Source organism: Chelonia mydas, chromosome 7 (genome assembly GCF_015237465.2).
Source record: "Chelonia mydas isolate rCheMyd1 chromosome 7, rCheMyd1.pri.v2, whole genome shotgun sequence".
Taxonomy (NCBI): Eukaryota; Metazoa; Chordata; order Testudines; family Cheloniidae; genus Chelonia; species Chelonia mydas.
Window position 1 is genome coordinate 109553093 of NC_057853.1, and position 18782 is coordinate 109571874.

The window sequence follows — 18782 nt, forward strand, 5'->3', positions numbered from 1 at the left end:
TTAGGATGTAATTACTGATATAAGCTTCCCATAGTGCACTCTTCTGCCCACAGGTTCTTTCCCTGCTTCCCCTCCCCCCCAAAATTACTTGTGATTTAGTGATACACTATTGTATTATAGTAGTGCAGCCTATGCCAGTATTTCCATTAGAACCCATTTTTTCAGCTTTATAATTCAGCAGTAAAAATCTACTCTTCCAATTTGAAACTTGGCAGATAATGTCTCAGCCTGGAAGCTATTTTTTTTCCTGCAAATCCCCCTCTCCCTCCTCCCCAAAAAAGAAGGTGTAGTGTTGTTTTATTTTGAATTACAAACACTATCCCTTACACTTTGAAGGGAGAAAAGGCCACTTTAAAATACTTTTTTAAAATCCAAAGGAAGAAGGAACTTCTGTTCTATTTGAAGCAAGTGAATAAATGTATTAATTGTTGTTAAAATGGTCCTCATTAAATATATAGATAACTGTTCCCAAATTAAAGCTAGTGAATGATGAAAGCTTTTGTTGATTTTGGATTCTACCTGATAATTGTTGATTTCACCCTAAAAACAGTTGTCTTCTAAAATGCAATTATACTTTCTGTGCTGCACTGGTTATGTTGCTTTTCAAGATGAATGTAATGGAAGAGGAACACGACCTTGTTCTCTCTTTTCATTTTGAGAGCTATATTAAGTCTTAAGAAAAGATAAAATATAATCCTTGGTATACAGCAGAAGCTAATTAGAAATAGTAATGTCCTAAATGGTACAGTATTCTGTAACCCAAGCCAGGCATAGCTACTAGGAAACACACATGGGCAGTAGACAGAAGCTTGTATTAGGACTTGGATATCTAGCACATAGCAAGGAGGTAGGAAATATCAACGAAGGCCTTCCACAATTTATACTGTAAAAACCAAAGATCTCATCCTATGTTCTTTGGATCTCCACTTTCCCATTTGACTCAGTGGAAGGATGTGCTGAAAAAGAAATGCAAGATTAGGCTTTACTTTGGTTTCTCCTTGCTTGTCATGTTTCCCCTTGCGGCAAGCCAACGAGGAGTGAAATCAGAATTGCTGTCACCGGAGAAAGTCATTTCTAATCTGGCCAAGTAGCACTCAAAATTCACTGCCAGAGTTTTATTTTTTCATCTAGAGGCTAGACTCACAAAAGGACTTAGGTGCTTACCTGCCACTTTCGGTGCCTGAATCCAAGAATCGAGCCCCACTGAGATTCACAAAAACCTCAGCTGCTGCTGCTGAACCCTGTGGGTGCCAAAACTTGCTCTGCACTGAAATTTTTGAGGTAAAAGGTCAGTAGGTGCCTGTGTTTCTGCCTCCGCACATATGCACTGCAACCCCACACCTAAGCCCCAGAACAATGGATGGACAGGGGATCCTCTCCGTAACGCCCCTGTGGGACCCGACCCAGTAACCATGCTCAGAACTCACCTACTGAATTGGGCCCCTACAGACAAGTTAACAGAAAATGAGAAGGAGGATGACGTCCGTAATAACTTTTAGCCTGGTGGTTAGGATACACACCTGAGACGTTGGAGACCTCTGATTCCAGTCCCCTCTCTGCCTGACGGGGAAACAGGATTTGAACAGGGATCTGCCACCTCACGGGTGAGTGCCCTAACTACTGGGCCATAGGATATTCTGATGAGGGGCCCCCTCAGGTTCTCCTGTTGAAGCTCTTCCAGTGTAGATAAATTGAGGAGGGGAAAGGAGAGAGAGAGAATGACTATATCATTTGGTGATTGGAGCACTCACTTGTGAGGTGGGGCACCTGGTATCAGTCCCCCTGATCGTCTGACTTCAGGTTGATTTATAGTTACATTCCTTAAAGGAAAGAAATGTTGTTCTGTTTGCATAATCTGGTAACTTTCCAGAACACGCTTTGTGGCTGTAGCACGACACAGAAATTAATATATTTTTATTTTAAAATACTTTTATTGGTTATCTTAACATCTAGGTAAAATTATATTAGCAGAAGTAAAACACTTCAAAATATGGTATATTTTTTCCTAACTGTTAAGAATACACTGGTCAAAGTCCATATTTTCTAGTTAAGATGTATTAGTGTTAGTTAATATTTACTGAAAGCATGATCATACTCCATTTTTCTCTACTAGGATCATATGTGTCTTTTACATAGACCCTTGATTACTGACTTAATTTATATGTAAAGAGAAAAGGAGTACTTGTGGCACCTTAGAGACTAACCAATTTATTTGAGCATAAGCTTTCGAGAGCTACAGCTCACTTCATCGGATGCATACTGTGGAAATACAGAAGATGTTCTTATACATACAAATCATGAAAAAATGGGTGTTTACCACTACAAAAGGTTTTCTCTCCCCCCACTCCACTCTCCTGCTGGTAATAGCTTATCTAAAGTGATCACTCTCCTTACAACGTGTATGATAATCAAGTTGGGCCATTTCCAGCACAAATCCAGGTTTTCTCCCCTCTCCCTGCCCTCCCCCCCAAACCCACTCTCCTGTTGGTAATAGCTTATCTAAAGTGATCATTCTCCTTACAATGTGTATGATAGTCAAGGTGGGCCATTTCCAGCACAAATCCAGGGTTTAACAAAGAAAATAACAGAACGCCACTAGCCGTCACCTTCAGCCCCCAACTAAAACCCCTCCAACGCATTATTAAGGATCTACAACCTATCCTGAAGGATGACCCAACACTCTCACAAATCTTGGGAGACAGGCCAGTCCTTGCTTACAGACAGCCCCCCAACCTGAAGCGAAAACTCACCAGCAACCACATACCACACAACAGAACCACTAACCCAGGAACCTATCCTTGCAACAAAGCCCGTTGCCAACTGTGCCCACATATCTATTCAGGGGACACCATCACAGGGCCTAATAACATCAGCCACACTATCAGAGGCTCGTTCATCTGCACATCTACCAATGTGATATATGCCATCATGTGCCAGCAATGCCCCTCTGCCATGTACATTAGTCAAACTGGACAGTCTCTACGTAAAAGAATAAATGGACACAAATCAGATGTCAAGAATTATAACATTCATAAACCAGTCGGAGAACACTTCAATATCTCTGGTCACGCGATTACAGACAGATAAGCTTTTACCAACAGGAGAGTGGGTTTGTGTGTGTGGAGGGGGAAGGGGGGGAGAAAACCTGGATTTGTGCTGGAAATGGCCCAACTTGATTATCATACACATTGTAAGGAGAGTGATCACTTTAGATAAGCTATTAGCAACAGGAGAGTGGGGTGGGGGGAGAGAAAACCTTTTGTAGTGGTAAACACCCATTTTTTCGTGGTTTGTATGTATAAGAACATCTTCTGTATTTCCACAGTATGCATCCGATGAAGTGAGCTGTAGCTCACGAAAGCTCATGCTCAGATAAATTGGTTAGTCTCTAAGGTGCCACAAGTACTCCTTTTCTTTTTGCGAATACAGACTAACACGGCTGTTACTCTGAAACCAGTTTATATGTAGGCATTTCTGTGGCCCTCATCACGGTATTAGCTGAGTGCCTTATGCCCTTATTCTTCCTGGCTTTTTCAAAATCTGTATTTTAAATTCACAGCGGGGATTAAAACTGCAAGGGCTTGTCTACGCGGAGATTTAATGCGCTGTAAACCAGGCTGTAAATCTGCAGTGCACTAGTTTGCCGCGCACTCACTGGGCATGTGGACCCGTCTACTGCACATTAAAAGTTCCTTTGTGTGTTTTGATGAACTACCATTTGAAATATAATGGCTAGCTACTGGGCTGTAGAGTCACACCCCGTCTTGCCAACTACTAAGGCTCTATGTAGACAAGCACTGAGATTATATTGTTACTTCAAGACTGTTGTTTTACTATTTGCTCTTCATTCCTACTCATTTATTATAGAGGCATGTTAACATGAAACAGAACAATCAAGAAAAGATTATTCAAACAGAAATATCCATATTACGTGTATAAATATAGATATATACTGTTTAACTTTTGCATTTGTCTATAGGCACAGAAGCGGAAATCCAATGAATCTGTAGACACAGAACTCTGTCTTAATGAGGTAAGAATGTGGACCGTATCACAGTAGCACTTTATTTTTCATAATACAAATATCAATCTGAAATGTAATAATCCAGGACCCAATCCTGAACTCTTTCCTCAGACAAAATTCCCATCAATATCATCATGGCTGGGTACCAAGTTATCATAATAAAGGGAGTTTTGCCTGAGTGAGAAGCTCAGGATTGGGTGCAAAGTGGCTGCTACCCTGGTACCATGCAGTGGTGAGCTAATTACATTTTAATTCCTACATAGTTGTTGGGATTCCCTCCGAGACCTCTTTCCACTTGGCTTCCCAAAAACTGATTTTGCAGGTCAAATAGTAATTAGTGTTGCACCTAGGAAGTGTAATTAGCTAGTAATCTGCAGGAACATGTAATCATATGGCATTTACCAAGTTCCAGAAATACAGCAGATTTCATTTTATGGCTGACAGAATACTGATTTAGGATAAATGAAATGACAGTTATATAATACATTAGGAGCTAGATTGACAGTCCCTGGAGACTTGGAACCTTTCCCTATGCTGTTCCACCAGCCTGCTTCAAACCTGACCAATAAGGACCATCCCTAGAGGTGGAAGATTGACTCTCATGGAAACTAAACTAATCTGTAACCTTTCTGCTGGCTCAGGGGTTAAAGATTATTCCTTGTGTACCGTCCCGTGTACCTGCACATAAACTGCCAATCTGCCCCTAATATTATCCTGTTATTTTACTGTGTATAATGTATAGCTGCATATTGTATGTAGCATTAGTACTTTTTGATCATGAAAACACATGGGCATATAACAATGCAGCAACTGGGAAAAGAAACTAAATGGACATTGCTCCTGTTGCTAGGCCAACCCATAAACCTACTCTGATGGTGGTTCTTACCTATAGGAATCCAACAATACTTCGTTTTCAAACAATGCTTGCTGTTGGCTACACAAGACAAATTTCATAGCAAGTCCTGCATCTGCTTTTTAAAAATGAATTTCCAAGTTGAACACAGAATCTCTTTAAAATAGTGCTTGATTTTAGAAGGTTAGATCTTCCAACTGGGTTCGCTCTCAAAGTGTGTCATTTGTATTTATTCTTTTTTTCCCTACCTGATTACTTTGATGGTGTCCCTTAAATGTGTTTTGATAGTTACAGTCAAATTGTATTTTAATACTACTGTCTTTTTGACATCCTGTTTTATCCTTCTCATATACTTAAATTCATAATGGTGAAATACATGAAATTGGAGGGGGAGAAACTGGCAGGATGAATTTTATTAAGTGCATCTAAATATATTACAGTATAATGAAAATGCTTAACAATGACCAAGGAAAGTGTTGTCTCTTGCAGAATGCTATTGGGAAAGACAACACAGTCAGAGTCTCCACAAGTCACATATCGTCAGAGAATTCATCTGCTCTTCCTACAAGCTTCAGTCTAAGCACACTGCTCATATTGATGACAATTGCACTCTCAATCTCTTTGTTCTTAAGTTCATCAGAAACCTTGTAGCTGCATTACAAAAGGACACGTTAAAAAAAAAAATTCTGTTCCCTGTCCTCTGTTGTTTATCTGAAATTCCAGTTCTAGGAGCTGAGTTGAAGCACTCTGCTAAAACAGTTTCATTCAACTGGAATTTTTCTTTTTCTTTCTTTTTCTTTTTTTTTTTTAAGCTTCTTGTGATATTTAGGGGCTTTGTGAAATACTTGATGCAGTGCTACATTCCGAACCCAAAAGGCTTTTGGGCATGCCGTGTTATAAAGAGACAGTATGTAAATTTGCCTGTTAAGCAATCTGTTTGGATTTTTTATTATTATTTCAATTCTGGCCTTTACCTGAGAAGGAAGATGTCAGTTTTCTTAAGATCCTATTTATCTCATTTAACTATTTTGATTTTAAAATTAAATGAACATCAGACTAACGAGGATGCCAGGCTTTTGTCACATGGTGAATGTTCTCCCAGAGAGTGGACTTCATGAAATGTCTTCATTTGATAGATTGCTACTGATGTTTAACTTTTTCAGTGTATTAGCATTCTCCTCTTTAAATGTTTATGTAATGTAAGTGGTTCTGCATTCCCTGCTGAGAAGCCATTATAAGTCACATACAGGTGTAACGTACATCTTTTAGTTAAAATCTCATAAAAAACAGAGTGTAATAAACTTTTACCAGTACTTCTAAATTTTAATTACATTTAGCCTTAACAAGGGGTGAAAATTCCTTAAATTAACAAGAAGCAATCATTGTGAACACTTCATAATGCTAAATTTATTTACATTTACAAGGATATACATAATAGAAACAAATTTTGCTAAAGAGTTTCAATTGTACAATTGTTGGTCTTCTATACTTCTATTGTAATAATACAGTCTAGTTATTTTATTGTTGGTTTAATAAAAATGACATACAATTTATTTCATCTACTAAAACAGCATTATCTGCTTATATTTACATAGTATATCAACTCTAAAAATTAAGGGAGCTTTATGCCTTAGCTCTCCGATCACGCCATTATAGACTGAAAATAGGACATAAAACAGAAATGTGAAATTTAAATTGTGTATCATTTCTTATACTGTTAAAATCAACACGTAAAGGGATCATTGCTTCAGTTGTGGGCACAGTCATGCAAACCTCATCTATGTAAGTAGTTTTTACTCACATTAGTACTCCCATTCAAGCCCATGGGACTGCTGATATGAGTAAGGGTTTGCAAAATTGCCAGTGCACATGATTTAAACACTTTTGTTTCATTTGGTGACACCAACATCCTATGCTGAATCATGATGATTTTCTGCAGTATCTAGAAGGGATTTTTTAAAGCTTTAAATGTCATCAGATAGGCAGCATGTCTCCTAAGGGCTGTCTATATACCTGACTGTAGTGGCTTGGTGACTGTTACAAGCAGTTATATCTAAATGATCAACTGTAATCTGTTTTTGATTTTATTGAAAGTAGATGATCACTTTACTAGGTGTAGAGTTCATCACTCTGAATTTATAGTTTTACACTGAAACCTACATGGTCTATTCAGGTTTGGCTGAAATGTCCAGATCAGCTATTTGCAATAAAAATATAAACTAGAGATCATTGACTTCAGTGCTGCTAGCAATGTGAAAATTATACATCTCACTAACCAATTGTTAAACTATTGGCTGATCCATATTTGGGATTTTTCTTTTTACCAGGCTAATAAAAGCAGTGCAAAAAATTCTAAAAATCACTTTTGTAGTTTTGGTTATAGTCACATAACATACGATTCAAAGCATTCTCTGACAAACATCTAGAGTACCGCATTCCACTAAACATAGCAAAGTAGACAACATTACTCCTTAATTCTGCACTGATTAAAAAAACTTCACATTATTTTCAAAGGCATAGGAGCTGCTTTTGGAGAAGAAATATATAGTCTATCGTTACTACAAAATCCCCTGTGGTTGCTGTTGCTTTTCTTCTGAAAGCTAATCAAATTATTGAAAAATAGTGGCAACAAGAAAAAAAGATAACTAGATCCAAGATTTAAAAATAAATTCTTTTATGTCAAAAAGAGTTGGAAGTATAATCTATTGACATGCTAATGCATACAGAATTATAATAGGAACGTTTGACATTACCCAATTAAAAATATTTTCAAACAAATCCATAAACATTAAAATGGTTAAACCCTTCTTTGATCAACAAAGGTTTCTTTTCAATATCATTTATATTCAGCCCATTAAATGTTAAATAATATCTGGAGCTTTAATAATCTGCTAGCACAGTGCATACATTTTTTGAAGATTTTTATACATTTGTTTTTACTACAATATCTCTATATTATCCTGATTATTATAGCTCTGAACCAGTGCGATTCAGAATAAAAGCAATTGATCACTTAACACTGTAAACAACAAGTCTCATTAGCATCTGATAACAAAAGGAATTGTTATTTGGCTTAACAAGAGTCATGTGTATAACACAGAAATAGACTACATTTTGTGAAGCTGGCCATGTCTACCACAAGCAAGAAAGAGCACTCTGTTTTTTTCCTGGATAAATTTAAAGCACACTGGATTCTTAATTTAAAAATAAATTGCTTATTAAAGAAGCCAGAGGAAAAAATTATGAGTCTGACACTTTAAAGAGGTTCTTACAGACATCACCATGCAAATATTGGTGGATTTTTAGCAGTTGGATGTGGCGCTGACGATGTCAATTTAGCACGGTGACCTTGTCAACACAGTTATTTGCTACAGTACTAAAGTAAGCAAATCGTTTCATTTTTTCTTTCTCCTTACAGCTATCATAATTGCATGTACTGAGTGCTAGGCAAACACACAAAGACTGGATTTCACACATTCATTCAGTGCATTTCTATTACCAGTATATCTACAGCAGTGTGAGCAGCCATCCAAATACAGGATGCACCTATTGATGACACCTAGGCTTTAAATTGGAAATGTAATCAACTCAGTTCTTAAAGTAAGCTATATGTTTAAATTAAATCATGAGTTAAAATAAAGATACACAAGCCATCCTTTTTCATTTAACGTAATGAAACAGGTAGTTTCATTAGAATGATTAGAAACCCATCTCCACTTTTCATGTTAAATGTATCTGATTATTGTCTTTGTTTCTTTTTTTAAAAAACAGCATGTTAAAGCGCTAATGCAGAATGTGTTGCTATATGGTCAGCATTTTGCTCTATTTAACATATGTCTGACTTTCTCAAGTTATTAATATACAAAAGATACAAGACTATGAGCTGCAGTAGATACTTGCAATTACTAGTAACAAAAACATAAAATATATGGAGGCAAATTTCACTCTGTCAAGTACAGAGGTCCTGCAGAAGGCCCTGTGCACCACTTTGGTCATATACTAAGAGTCTGATCTAAAAACTTGCTGCCAGGGCCCCTTACATCCCATTAAAGTCAGTGATTGCGGAGGGCACTCAGCACCTCGCAAGACTGTGTCCATGAGCCTTCCTTGGCGCATGGGCCCTCTTCCCTTGAGGAAGATTCACCTATATCGTGTCATTCAGAAGAGGCAGGTGATCTTAATAATTTGTAACACATTTTATAGGCTCTATCTGGATCATTTTTTCCAGTAATTTTTTATTCAGTGACATCCTGATAAGACCCATCCTTTTTGAAAATGAGTCCATTCATAACCTGAGGACTGTTGCCCTTTGAATCAGTGAACTAAGAATATGAAAAACCACCAGGCCTGATAGGAAAATACTTTTACATTAGTTCATGGTCATTTTGCCTTTGCCCCTCCCTGTTTCTCCTTAGAAGTATTGCTATTTTTCCTCAAAGTTGTGGTGTATCCTACTGCCCATAAAATTGTATGAGACATGAGCAATATTATGGAGTGTAAACACCAGGAAGTAGATATGCCTTGAGTACATGCTAGGGGTAACAGTAGGCCAGGTCTAGAGATGGTTGAATTAAAAGTGACATATCCAGGGAGGCAAGGTAGATATAAACAGTAAGGAAGAAGAATGATGCTTAAAACACTTGCTGAGGGAAGTCAGTCACAGATCTGTCATGTGATAGGCCTGTCTCATGCTGCCCGTTGGAATTCTTTATTGCTGACAGAGCAGAACACTAAAAGTAGGTGGACTGAGCCAGGGATTGTTATTCTGGGGAATAGCTCCTTTTAAAATGGGTAGCAAAAGCTGGGCAAGTGAGAGGCCCTAATCTGGCATGTATTATTTCTTTATTATAAACTATCAATGCCAAACAGTTCCGCTTTATTTGCCTGTTCAAAAAATGCAACTATTTTGCTTTACTACATTGGTGGGATCTGACCCACTGAATGATACACATTTACTTACAAGAGCCCTGCATTAAAAACTGAAGCAGGATTCCCTGTGATGTCTCCCAGATTCCAACGGCTTTATGCATACTCTCCACTTTGCATCTCATGAGCCCAAATAGAAGTGTGTTTGCTTCCAATGAAATTGGCAGGAAAAGTAATCCAAAGATTTCTCATCTTTAATATATGTTCTGTTTTGCCAGCTCACTTCCTTCGGTGATGTTTCACTTTATGGCCATTTCAGGCTCTCTTCAGTTCGGAACGTCATTCTCCCCTGTTCCCCACATTACATTTTTTCTCTAAAGATTTGCCTCAGCATTTTCTTTGAGCATATCCTTTGCTTCTGTGAAACGTAAACTTGGTTGAGAGCAAGATGTTCCATGTCTCTATTGAACCTCTTCATGCAAGAGCACTCAACTTTTTCTCTCCAGCTTTGTGGGAGACGCTCACCTCTACCAGAAGAGTCTGTGGTTTGTATAATCCTCTTGGCACTCTTTGTTTTGGGTAGAACATCTTAAAATAAAAAGCGGAATTTCTGTCCTGCGGGAAATTTTGAGATTTTAAAATTTGGATTCATCCTGAATTAGGGAAAAAGTCAAAATTTTGGAATTTTTTAGGACGTGACATAGCTTGTTTTGACCTTATAGAAAGATTTCATTTCAATAAAGTTGCTCTTTTGATAAAGTCAAAATGTTTCAATTTTGACTTTAATATTGTCTTCAAAACATTTTGACTATTATAATTTAAATATAATATAAATGTCAAAATGAGAGTTATAATGAAAAGTTTTGACCTTATCAAAATGAAACATTATGATAATTTCCAGCAGAAAATTTCAACAAAATCAATACATTCCCATGAAATGTTTCAGTTTTGTAAAATCAGCCTTTTATGATGACAAACGTTACATCAGAAACATTTTAACCAGCTCTAGTTTTGAGGCTAAGGGTTGGAGTTTTTTTTAAGCACATTCTTCAGCTTAGTATAGTATCTGTCAATCACACAACTTAATTCTCTGTCTTTACTTGGCTATATTATGTCTTTAGGGGAAGTTTTTTCTTCATAGATTATGTATTAAAAGTGGTGACCTTGGTAACCATCAGGCCAAATCCTGAAATCCTTCTGCAGTGTTTTTTTAATAGCTTGCCTAGGTAAAATGTCATTGATTAAAACGTTAGAAAGAACTTCCAAGGTTTGGCCGAGAGAGTTTGTAACTTACAGGAAAAAGAGCAGGGAGTCAACCAATTTCTCAGTGGCATTTATCAACATAGAGTGTGGTATCTAGTGTCATGTGATACCATTCAGCCGAGGTCTTAGCTCCTAATGGTATGTCTACACTTCAGTAAAGATCTGTGGCATAGCCACAGCTGGTCCATGTCAGTTGACTCAGGGCTCAGACTGCTAAAAATTGCAGTGTAGACGTTCGGGCTCAGGCTGGAGCCATGGCTCTGAAATCCCATGACAGGGGGAGCAGAGGGGAGAATCTGAGAGCTTCAGCTACAGCCCGAGCCCAGACTTCTACACTGCTCCTTTTAGGGCCACAACCCCCACTAACCCAAGTCAATTGCCTTGTGCTCTGACACTTAGTACTTCAAGGTTTTTTTTTATTGCAGTGTAGGTCTCTGTTCCCATTTGACCAGAGCAGCTGCAGCTTCTGCTGTTTTCCTTTGCCCAGGTATCAGTAGCTGATTTTTGTCATTGAGTCACTCATTGTTAATTACTGACTAGATAAAGCAGCCAAACCTGATACCCACTTGAGCACAGTTTTTGTCCAGTTTTCCCCTTTTGTAAAAACTCCAAAATACCTGAATTTTTCTGCACTGCCTTCTAATCTTCTAGAAGGGAGAATTTGTAGAAATAGGGAGAAACTGGGTCATGTATTTAACTGTAAACGGATTTCTTCAAGTCACTCCCACCAAGGTGTCTCACTAATCCACCCTTCTCCCTATAGACCTCCATCCTGTGAAGTCCTGAGCATCTCCTGCAACCTGCTGAGCTCCTTCAGTTCCTACACAAGTGAATAGGAGTTGAGGGGGCTGAGCACTTGATGGAATCAGGCCATATTTATCTTCAGGCCCTCTCCAAGCTGGTGGATTTAGGCACTGACATGGTAGATTAATGTAGGTAATTAGAGATGATATCTTGGCATGACACGACTGTCCATGTTTGCTGGCTTGTGTTCAGTGGTTTTGAATGTGAGCACTAATAATACGCAGGTCTGTATGGCTCTATGATCAAACATGCTAGACAGCTGGAGAAGTCATTCAAAGACCTGCGGGTATAAGTACAATAAATAGCCAATTTTATTCTTGTAGTTCATCTCCTATTGTGTACATTAGTTTTGGTTGAATCCTTTGTTTACTCCTAATTTTCTCCTCTTTGTAGTGGGTGACGCCTGAGATTTTTTGGCTAATCTTTGAATGGTAAAGAGGGGCTTAAAAGGATTTAATAATGGGATACAGAGCCATTCACCTCTGCCACTGGTTTGAATCAGTTCAGTTCCTAGTGGACATCTGGCCATGTTACATAAACAGGCAGTTGTCAAAGGAGAAGCTATACCCTGAATGGGCCACAGAGCCTGAATTAACATGTCACCCCTAGATGCAGTAGGAGTATAGTAACAGGCTAAGGGTGGGATAACTGGCATTGCCACTACCTGTGCTGTATGGTACCTGTTCTGTGCCTTTACAAAAGACTTTAGCCTCCAGGGCTGCCAAGCCAGCCCTAAATTAACTTACAAACATGCTCGCATACTGTTTTTCCAGAAATTCAAACTGACAAATAAGCCCATACAAGCTTGCAGGCTCATTGGCACTCACCCATTAAGCTCATGATACAGAGCAAGCTTATTAACCTGATGTTTAGTTTGCCCATCACGCTTGCCCTTCATTGTGAACCTTAAAAAATAAATCTACTGAGCCACAGGGAAATGTAGACTTCTTCAAGCACAGGAGCCATAAAGCAATTTTCAGAACAAAATCAAAGAGTTGGGCTTTTATCCTGGGTGTCTGAGTGAGCTAGAAGGAGTGAGGAGTCTCAAAGTCTTGGTGCAAGATCTCAGAAAGACACAAAAGTGTTGGCTGATGACCACAATGCTTAATTTAAGTACAAATACTGCAAACTGTAAGGGGCCAAGAAAAAGATGTTAATACCCTGAAGCCTTAGGCTGGTAGAAAAAGAGACCCAAATCCTGCTTGTCTGACTCTTGTCTGTAGCCCCAGTGAGACCAGTGTGGGAATTACTCCCATGACAATGGCAAGCAGGAATTAGTGGCTGAGGAACCAACAGTTTCCAATAGCATGAAGAGAGGAGAAAGGGATTATTTTTTTCACATCTGATTTCTAAGGTGCTATGTTCCCTCTACACAATAGTAGGTTATACACCTTATCTCTAACTAAATTAATCTGAGAAGACCCCTGTGTGCTAGAGATGGAATTCCATCATGCAACGTGTAGTTAAATATGAGTGCATCTTTCAGGGGGTCCAGACTCTTGTTTTATATGATCTGTAATCTGTTTATCACCATCTTCCCACCCTACAAAAAAAAGCATGATGGGTAACAAAGTAATGAAAACAATGGTCCTAAACAGCACACTGCCATGTCTTGTTAGGCTGACAGTTCACTGTAGTCATTAGGCATATATACAACATGTCTTATCTTTCCCATGGACACGAAGCAGACTAAAGCCAAACAGTGGAAGAAATGGCTTCACAGCACTATGACATGGAAGACAACTGTTGCCAATTTGCCTTTGTTTCCCCGCCCCACCCAACGGTTATCGCCACTGAGTTTGCTTAATGGGGTTTATACGATGTTATGTCTATCATCAACTTGATATTGATATAATTAGCTGTGATTAATCCTCATGCTGGGAAGCTGAGGGAGTGTTTCTTTTAGCTGAGGGTATGTCTAAGTTTGTGTTCTTTTTATATAATACAAGTTGACAAGAACTACAGCAGAGGGGGAATAGAATGAAGTTTGGATTTAAAGAATTTTTATTATTTGAGGTCAATAAAGGGATTGAGTGGGGATGGGAGGAGGGATGCAGGCTGAGGTAACTGGCAGCATTTGGAGCTAGAAGGATTGATTTTTCACTGTGATTATAGTCTATACATTGAGAACAGCCCAGGTTATTTTTTCCTTTCCCTCCTCCTGCCTCCCTCCCCGCCAAAAAACCCCATCCAGTTATCCCTACTTCCCTTTTTGGAGGAGATTCTTACACAATTATTTACCTTATTATCGTGTGTAAATTCTCTATATGTTGTCTTATGGCTTTCTGTACGTCCCACTGTAGGTTATTATGTGTCAGGTCCTCTCACAGTCATTCTGCCAGATACTTTGTTGTGTAAAAAACAAAAAACCAAAATCAACCCCACTGTTGACTGTTCCTGTTGACTTAGACTTGAGCTAAGGACATTGCTGTTTGGACTGTCTGGACTTTGGAAGTAACTTCTTGATGTTTGGATTTTTCTGTTGGCATAATGCTCACGCATGACTATTGTACATAGGCGAAAGAAAATCCCACCCAATAAACATTGGTTTCTCTTTTTCTTAAAAAAACCCCCTGTTTTTGTGGTTTTGTACTGGTCATTTGTTTTGGCATGGCTGACTCCACAGAGGGACAGTTTTGACTCTAAAAGAAAAGCATTAAGGGTTTTTTTTCATTCCTCGTGTTCTACATTTGACTATGATCTAGGAGACAATGTAATAAAAGATTTGCCCTTTTAAAGTCAGTGCATTTCCTGGCTCAAAAGTCCTCTGTGATACTGATATATGGTGGCCCACCAAAATGCAATGAGCAGGGAACATCAAATGCAAATGGTTGAGAGACAGGAGCAACAGCAGTCCTCTGTCCATGAGGTCTCTCTTTCACAAACACACAGACAGGATTAGGCCAGAAAAAAGGACATTTGACATTTTGGCATAAGACAAGTAGAAGCCCGGAGATAGTCCTCTAGACACTCGGGACTCTGAAAAAGAATAAGAAGAGCATAGATGTCACTCCAAAAAATGGAAAAACAAAATATTTCCAGAATGAGGAGTGTCCTGAATTGGTAGAAGGAAGGAAGAAAACAAGTTGTAGGATACCACATTGCACATGCTCCAGGTACAATCAGTGACCCAGTTAGAAAACGGCACCATTATCGCCTCAATCATCCATTTTCAAACTGTGCTTTAACATACCAATTTAAAAACATGCTGCAGGCCTCTCTATATTGCATCTGCACATGCCAGTATCCAAGTTAAAACAAAAGGGTCACTTCAGAGTGTCAGAGTTTAAGGCCAGAAGGGACCATTAAATCATTGAGGGAGACCTCCTGTATATCACAGGCCTTTGAAGCTCACCTGGTCATCCTTGTATTGAGTTCAATAACTTGCGTTCGACTAAATCCTATTTTCCAGAAAGGCATCCTGACTTGATATGAAGACCTCAAGAGATGGAGAATCTACCACGTCTCTTGGTAGTTTGTTCAATGGTTAATCACCCTCACTATTTACAAATTGTGTCTAATTTCCAATTTGAATTTATCTGGCTTCAGTGTCCAGTTATTGGTCCTTGTTCTGCCTTTTTCCACTAGATTAAAGAGCCCTTCAGTATCTGGTGTTTTTCCGCCCATGGAAGTACTTATACGCTGTAATCAAGTCCCCTCTTAGTCTGCTTTTTCATAAAGTGCTCAATCTGTTTAACTTAAGTCTCTCGTTGGCAGACATTTTCTCTATGCCTTGAATAATTTTTCTGGCTCTTTTCCTCACCACTCCAATTTTTGACATCCTTTAAAAAATGTTGACACCAGAACTGTATGAAATTTCCCAGTACTGGTTTCACCACTTGCATATACAGAGGTAAAATCACCTCCCTACAGCTACTCACTTCTCCCTTGGTCATTCATCAAAAGATTGCAGGAGCCATTTTTGCTACAGCATCACACTGGACGAGCTGGAACTTTCATATCAGTTATGGGAATGCTTAACTGATGCTCAACTGTGCTGTCAAGCATGTAATGCTTAGATACTTTACCGGACAGAGGACAAGGTCTCTATCTCAACGAGTTTTTAAAATTTAAATTAATATAATTTGTGGAGACAGAGGCTGGGGAATGGGATGCAACAAAAAATATATCAACAGCAACGGTTAGCACCTGTCCTATTAATGCCATACCCTTTGTTTTGATTTTCCCCCTATTATCCCCAACAATAATCTCTGTTTCGTGTCAGTCCTTGGAAAGTAGAGGCTAGAGATCACTTGGAAGACATTTGTTTTAAAGAAGAGGGAATGGGAATATGCAGTGATGAGCTGCCAAAATCTTAACAATGGGTTCCCTCCTCACCCCACGAGGGGGGTCATTGTCCACCCCCGCCCCCGGGACTCCTGCCCCATCCAACCCCCCCGCATTCCTTGAAGCCCCCCCCCAACCCCATCCACCCCCCCTCCCCTGTCCCCTGACTGCCCCCAGAACCGGGCAGGAGGGTCTCGTGGGCCACTGTAGTGGGTGCCCACTCCACCCCTAAGAGCCAGAGGGACCTGCCGGGGGGCGAGGTGGGGAATCCTGGCAGTGCTTACCTGGGGCAGCTCCGGCAGGTCTCTCTGGCTCCTAGGGGCAGGAGACAGTAGCTTGGGGGGAGCAGGGGGAGCGGCTGCTCCCCCACTGATCACATCAAAAGTGGCGCCTTAGGCACCGACTCCCTGGGTGCTCCGGGGCTGGAGCCCCCACAGGGAGAATTTGGTGGGTGCAGAGCCCCCACTGGCAGCTCCCCACCCCACGCCCGGCTCCAGATCACCTCACCTCCGCTCCGCCTCCTCCCCTGAATGCACCACCCCGCTCTGCTTCTCTGCCTCACCCCCTCCCCCCCGCCCCCGGCTTCCCGCGAATCAGCTGTTTGGCGAGAAGCCTGGGAGGGCTGAGAAGCAGGCGGCGGCTTCCCGCTCAGGCCAAGGGTGGCGGAGGTGAGCTGGGGCAGGGAGCGGTTCCCCTGCGTGCCCCCCGGGTTTCCTGCTGCGGCGTGGGCGGCCCTCCTCGTGCCCCCCTGCCCCAGCTCACTTCCACCTCCCTGGGCCTGAGCGGGAAGCCGTGGCCTGCTTCTCAGCCTGCCCCGGCTTCCTGCACGAACAGCTGATTCACGGGAAGCCTGGGGGGGGGCAGAGAAGCAGAGCGGGGCAGCGCGTTCAGGGGAGGAGGCGGAGGCGAGCTGGGGCTGGGGCCGGGGCCGGGGCCGGGGCCGTGCTGGGGTTGGGGCGGGGAGGGGACCTGCCGGTGGGTGCTCTACACCCACCAAATTTTCCTCTTGGGTGCTCCAGGGCTGGAGCACCCATGGAGTCGACACCTAAGGCGCCACTTTGGGCCGGTTAAATTTAGAAGCCCTTTTAGAACCGGTTGTCCCTCGCGGAACAACCGGTTCTGAAAGGGCTTCTAAATTTAACAACCGGTTCTAGCGAACCGGTGGGAACCTGCTCCAGCTCACCACTGGGAATATGTCAGTCGGGGTTAGAGATGGGCTTCTGCATCGAAAGATGCAGACACAATGGAGGGGAAGAGGACACAGAGGACTTAACAAGAATGAAGGGTGAAGGGTGGCACATCTCAGTGCCTGGCATGCTGAGCAACATCCACTCCAGAGGTAAGTGAAAACAAGCTTATTTTAGATCACGGAACAGCTGGATCAGTTTAAGAACCACTGATAGCCTCCCTCTCAAATCTTCTCTCTGGTTTTATTGACCCTGAGGTTGGGGATTAAACACCCATTGAAAAATTATCTTGTCAACATCTTAAAATAAAATAAAATAAAAAATTTACAGCAGAGGCTAAAAAAATCATTGAATCATAGGACCAGTTGCGGCACTTAGTAGAATCGTACTCAAATATGACAGGTTAAAAAAATCTCTCTATTGGCAGTATCTTAGACAGGACTTCAAAAGAGAGTTATCCCTTGATCCCTACATTCACAAACAACTAGGGATTTAAATGAAAGTTATAAATGGGCAGAGGAGGAGTTTGCAGTCTGTTGGTGACGATGCTTTTTGGAAGGCAACTAGACAGTCTAGTTGTTTCTGGGCAAAGACAGAGGACTGCATACTGCCAGCTAAGAATAAGGCTATGAGAATGGAGAGGGAAATAGCGGAAGGATGCGCTAACTTGGATGTAGGGAGTTCTTCTGTTTCTTGGAGACTTGGTCTCCAATGTGCTACAAAACCAGAAGGGGATTCTTAGATGCCTGTGACTTGGATGTATAAAAATGTCCCTCCTCCCCCTCCACCCACACAAAATGCCCAACCCAAACTATCTACCAGTCCTGACTCTTGCATAGGTTTTGGCAAGGAAGGCCTTTATGCATTACAGTCAGCTTCATATTGGTTCGGTTTCATGTTCAGAGAGAGGAGTGCTATTTCCAAAAACATTTTTTGGTAAAAATAAATGCAATTTTTTTGGCACTACGCACGTGTATTTGGACCTGAAAATTAAGCACAACTCCATCCAGCATGGCCATAAACTTTTAACGATATTAATTACAGAAAATTACACAGGCCCAATCAGGAATGACCTAAAATAGTGCAGGTGTGGGGGAGGAATCCAATGTTATTGACGAAAGCTGCTTTTGTGTTAGCATGCTACAGGTTCTGTTTGATGTGGATGTGTAATTCACAAAACCTTTCATAAAAACACATTTATGCTTTGTACCATTACGAAATAAAGGCCGGTAGTCAATTGCTTTTGAAGTGACTGGGATACAATCTTCTGAATAGCTATTACAAATAAAAACCACCATAAGTGGGGTTGGCTAAACAGGAAATATTTATTCCCAGGTTTGCAAGTGCAGCACTTTACTCTTCAGATGAAAATTTAAGAAAATGCTAAAAAGAGTGAGCTAGAAAAGTATGCCACAGAGTGAGAAAAAGGAAACTATCATCTCCAAGCTAATGCAAGCTTTTTGTAGTGTCATTGGTTGTAAATATATTACTAATCTAA

General features: G+C 40.6%; 1 protein-coding gene across 1 annotated transcript in view; it reads left to right on the forward strand.

Annotated features, from left to right (window-relative positions):
- Positions 1 to 9660, forward strand: part of GFRA1 (GDNF family receptor alpha 1) — a 189175-nt gene extending 179515 nt beyond the window's left edge. Inside the window, exons 9-10 of the mRNA XM_007056322.4 lie at positions 3980 to 4033; positions 5367 to 9660. Of these exons, the coding sequence (XP_007056384.2) occupies positions 3980 to 4033; positions 5367 to 5528 (216 nt within the window). The 3' untranslated portion in view covers positions 5529 to 9660. The remainder of the gene's footprint in view (positions 1 to 3979; positions 4034 to 5366) is intronic.
- The last annotated feature ends 9122 nt before the right edge of the window (positions 9661 to 18782 follow it).